The sequence below is a fragment of the Tasmannia lanceolata genome, unplaced genomic scaffold (assembly GCF_043159265.1).
Source record: "Tasmannia lanceolata isolate RefF3 unplaced genomic scaffold, GAP_Taslan_0.1 ptg000029l, whole genome shotgun sequence".
NCBI classification, from domain to species: domain Eukaryota; kingdom Viridiplantae; phylum Streptophyta; class Magnoliopsida; order Canellales; family Winteraceae; genus Tasmannia; species Tasmannia lanceolata.
This window is the reverse complement of record NW_027518706.1, coordinates 428,868-433,497: the sequence shown is the minus strand read 5'-3', so window position 1 is coordinate 433,497 and position 4,630 is coordinate 428,868. Positions and strand designations below refer to the sequence as shown.

Below are 4,630 nucleotides of genomic sequence, written 5' to 3'. Positions count from 1 at the left end.
AAGAGGCGATAACTCGCTATAGATTATGCAAGTTTTACCCTCTTATTTGAACGGTGAAATGCTAGCATAGTAACCGTAAAGTAAAGTAAATGGTTGGTTCTACCACCTATGTAAATATCCATCTATGTAAATCAGGATAAAACATGCATAAGAGGCGATAACTCGCTATAGATTATGCAAGTTTTACCCTCTTATTTGAACGGTGAAATGCAAGCATAGTAACCGTAAGTAAACTTTCAGCACAGAAAGGCAAACTGTTAAGCATAGGCGAACTGCTAAGCATAGTAGCCAAGAAATAAACGAAATCAAAGAATGGTAAACCTGCTGAGCATAGTAACATGTGGGGTCCACATGAATAGTAACATGTGGGGTCCACATGAATTTACATGTGGGGTCCACATGAATAGTAACATGTGGGGTCCACATGAATGTAAAATGTGGGGTCCACATGAATAGTACATGTGGGGTCCACATGAATAGTAACATGAGGGGTCCACATGAATAGTGCATGTGGGGTCCACATGATCTTAAAACATGACTTTGATACAAATTAGAATATTTACAGGTTATTCACTCCAAGGTGTAAGCTCAAACAAACCTGTGACCGGAAAACTATTGGTAAGGGTCGTAAGGGTTTTCTATCATTGATTCTCTTTTAAGTAAGGGTCCCCTATCATTGATTCTCTCATTGATTCTCTTTTGCTATATTTGAAGTAAGGAGTGTTCCTTTCATGTTTTTGAGGTAAGGGTTGCCTTATGTTTTTGAGGTAAGGGTTGCCTATCTATTGATTCTCTTTTGCTGATATAAAGGTTTTTCTTCTCCGAAACTTGTTTCAATGAGATATGTTTATGTTTAGGGTTTATCTTGTGATACCCTAATTCTGAATATGGACTGAGTTATGATATGATGACGAATGGACGCGTTATAGTCCTCCATGTGCACGTGGGTAATGACGACTCTAGAGAGTGTAAATCTAGAGGATTATGAGCCGAGGTATGGCTATGAATGAGCCGAGATATGGCTATGAATGAAAGCATCTATGCTTAATGAAGTCTATATATCTTGATATCAAGTTCTAAAAGTTTTCTCTATACGTTTGGAAAGCCTGTTGTGCTTATTCTTTCTTTCCATATGAGATGTCATATCTGCAAAATATCATGTTCTTATGAGCTTGACAATTCTACATCACTTGTTGTTTATACCCTACTGGGCTATTTGAGCTCACCCCCTTCTTTTCCTTGTTTTATGGTTCCAAAACCCAGGTGAAGTATAGATGGAAGATGAGGAATGCTAGAGTTGAATGCAGAACTGTTCTAAAGAACAATTATGTTTTAAGTGTGTATCAACTATGTCTTGAATTACGATGTAATAAGTTAGACCTAATTTCTGTAAATCCTCTAAACGTATTTGAGATCTTGGGAATAATGAAAGTGTTTGAGAATAATGAAAGTTTTTGAGAAAGATGATGTCATATTTTTATACGCACCGAGTTTGTATTTTCAAGAAAAACCGGGGCGTTACATTTGGTATCAGAGCAAAGTTTAGTCGATTTTGGAAATTAGGATTCAAAAAGATAGGATTTGATTTTACCCTATCTAAATGTTATGTTAAAAGATGTTAAGTATACCAATAGTCGTTGGTTAATATAGAACTTGTGCTAGTTATGATTTCTGTGATCTAAATGCTTTTAAGATGAGTTATAATTTAGATTACTAATGTGATCCTATGATATGAAGATGGCGGAAAATCAGGAACAGAATTTTGCAATTGAGGCTGAGGCAAGGAGGGGACGTGGCAGGCCACGCAGAGAAAGGCAAGCAAGAAACGAACAACCTACAGCCAACGCAGCCAACGCTAGAAATAACAACGCAGGAAATGATGCCATTGCCACTGCATTGGCACAGCTAGCCCAAGCAATGACAAACATGAACCAACAACGAGCCCCACCTGCTCCACTTCAAAACGAAGGAGCTATACTGGAACAGTTTATCAGGCAACATCCTGCTGCCTTCTTGGGAACTACAGATCCCTTAGAAGCTGAAAGATGGATTCACTCCATCGAAAAGATCTTTTCGGTGATTGCCTGCACCAGCCAACAACGTGTAAGATTGGCGACGTATAGATTGGACGGTGACGCGGATCAGTGGTGGAATTTATTCCGAAATACAAAAACTGAAGAAGAAATGAACGCAATGTGTTGGAATGAATTCAAAAGCATCTTCCTCGAAAAGTACTTCCCACAACCACTGAAAGCTCAGCTAGTAAGAGAATTTATCTCCTTAAAGCAAGAAGAGGGAGAGACAGTCTCTCAATATGAAGCAAAATTCACAAGACTGGCTCGATATGCAACCCACCTAGTGACTGACGTTCAAAGTAAGGTGGACAAATTCCAATACGGATTAAAGCCTAGTGTCAGGCGAGCATTAGCAGCTTTAGATTTTCAAAGCTACGAAGTCGTGGTGAGATGTGCTTTGAAAGTGGAAATTGAACATTTGGACTTTCAGCAGTCCAAAAACAAGTTGACCGGCGTAAAGAGAACGAATGAAAGCCAACCAGGAGGATCTGGAACAAAGAGACCGAATATCAAGGAAGCAGGAAACCAGCAACATTGCTCCAAATGTGGAAAGAGACATAGAGGTGTTTGTTACGCGGGGACACAAAAATGCTTCCAATGCGGAATGGAAGGACATGTGGCAAAGGACTGCAAGATGGTCCCAAAACGGGAACAAAATCCAACTTTGACTCGGAACAGTCAGCCAACCCTCAAGCAGACTCTGAATGCTCACCCAGACATCAAGTGTTTCAATTGTAACGAAATGGGACACTATTCAAATCAATGCACCAAGCCCAGAGCAGTAGAAGGAGGTCGACATCAACAGCCAAGGGGACAGGCCCGTACTTTTGCTATCACAACTGCTGAAGTGGAGGCAACGAATGATGTGGTAACAGGTACTTTGTCTGTAAATTCGAAGAATGCACATATCTTATTTGATTCTGGCTCTACGCATTCTTTCGTTTCACCAAAGTTTGCCAAGTATTTAAGCATACCGCTTCAGAAGTTAGATCTTGAACTTTCTGTTAAAACACCTGGTGGAAATTCTCTAGTTACATCAGGAGTTTATCGAGCATGCTCTGTTGATATTTGTGGTAGACACTTATCAGTAGATCTTATCTCCTTACCTATTTTAGAATTCGATGTTATATTAGGAATGGATTGGTTGACTTTAAACCATGCCAACATAGACTGTTACCGGAAAGAAGTCAGGTTTATTATGCCTGATCAACCCCAACTTGTATATAAAAGCCTTGACATAAACAAAACTCCAGCACTAATATCATCGTTGCAGGCAAGACGATTATTAAAACAGGGTTGTGAAGGATATCTCGCTCAAGTTCAAGTTGTGGACACGAGTGAAAAGAAGATGAAATTGGAAGACGTGCCTATTATACAAAAGTACGTGGATGTATTCCCTGACGATCTACCAGGAACCCCACCGAATCGAGAACTGGAGTTCTCTATCGAGCTAGTACCGGGAGCAAATCCAATATCCAAAAGACCGTATCGAATGGCGCCGATAGAACTGGAGGAACTAAAGAAGCAACTGCAAGAACTATTAGACAAAGGATTCATCAGGCCCAGTGTATCACCCTGGGGAGCTCCCGTCCTGTTCGTAAAGAAGAAGGATGGATCAATGAGGTTGTGCATTGATTATCGAGAATTGAACAATGTCACAATAAAGAACAAGTACCCGTTGCCCAGAATCGACGACTTGTTCGACCAACTTCAAGGTGCCATGTACTTCTCCAAGATCGATCTCAGATCTGGTTACCACCAATTGAAAGTAAGGAAAGAAGACGTTCCAAAGACGGCGTTCCGCACACGCTACGGACATTATGAGTTCATTGTCATGCCATTCGGACTAACGAATGCCCCAGCCGTATTCATGGATCTAATGAACAGAGTATTTCACGAGTATCTTGATAAGTTTGTCGTGGTATTTATCGACGACATTCTTGTCTATTCTAAAAGTCGCGAAGAACATGCGGAACATCTGAAGATTGTTTTACAAACACTTCGACAGAAGAAGCTGTATGCCAAATTCAGTAAATGTGACTTCTGGTTGCAGCAAGTGGCGTTCTTGGGTCACATAGTCACCCGAGAAGGAATTTCTGTGGATCCAGCGAAGACTAAAGCCGTTGAAGAATGGCAAACACCCACGACAGCAACAGAAATTCGGAGTTTCTTGGGACTTGCCGGCTATTATCGAAGGTTCGTGGAAAACTTCGCTCGATTAGCAAATCCCTTAACGAAATTAACTCGGAAAGGCGCGAAGATTATCTGGACCAAAGAATGTGAGGAAAGCTTCGAAACGTTAAAGAAGAGACTCGTCAGCGCACCTGTGCTAGCATTACCAACACCAACCGGAGGATTTGTAATCTACAGTGACGCATCAAAGGAAGGGCTCGGCTGCGTATTAATGCAAAATGATAAAGTTATAGCTTATGCATCACGCCAACTAAAATACCACGAGCAAAACTACCCCACGCATGATATGGAATTGGCGGCAGTAATCTTTGCACTGAAGATCTGGCGACATTATCTCTACGGGGAAAAGTGTGAAATTTATA

The 4,630-nt window shown here is 40.8% G+C and overlaps 1 protein-coding gene across 1 annotated transcript; it reads left to right on the top strand.

Moving 5' to 3' along the window:
- Nucleotides 1-1,737: 1,737 nt before the first annotated feature.
- Nucleotides 1,738-3,140, top strand: LOC143859390 (uncharacterized). Its single transcript, XM_077370108.1, has 2 exons — nucleotides 1,738-3,035; nucleotides 3,107-3,140. Exons 1-2 carry the CDS (start codon nucleotides 1,738-1,740, stop codon nucleotides 3,138-3,140), a joined length of 1,332 nt encoding a protein of 443 aa, XP_077226223.1.
- The last annotated feature ends 1,490 nt before the right edge of the window (nucleotides 3,141-4,630 follow it).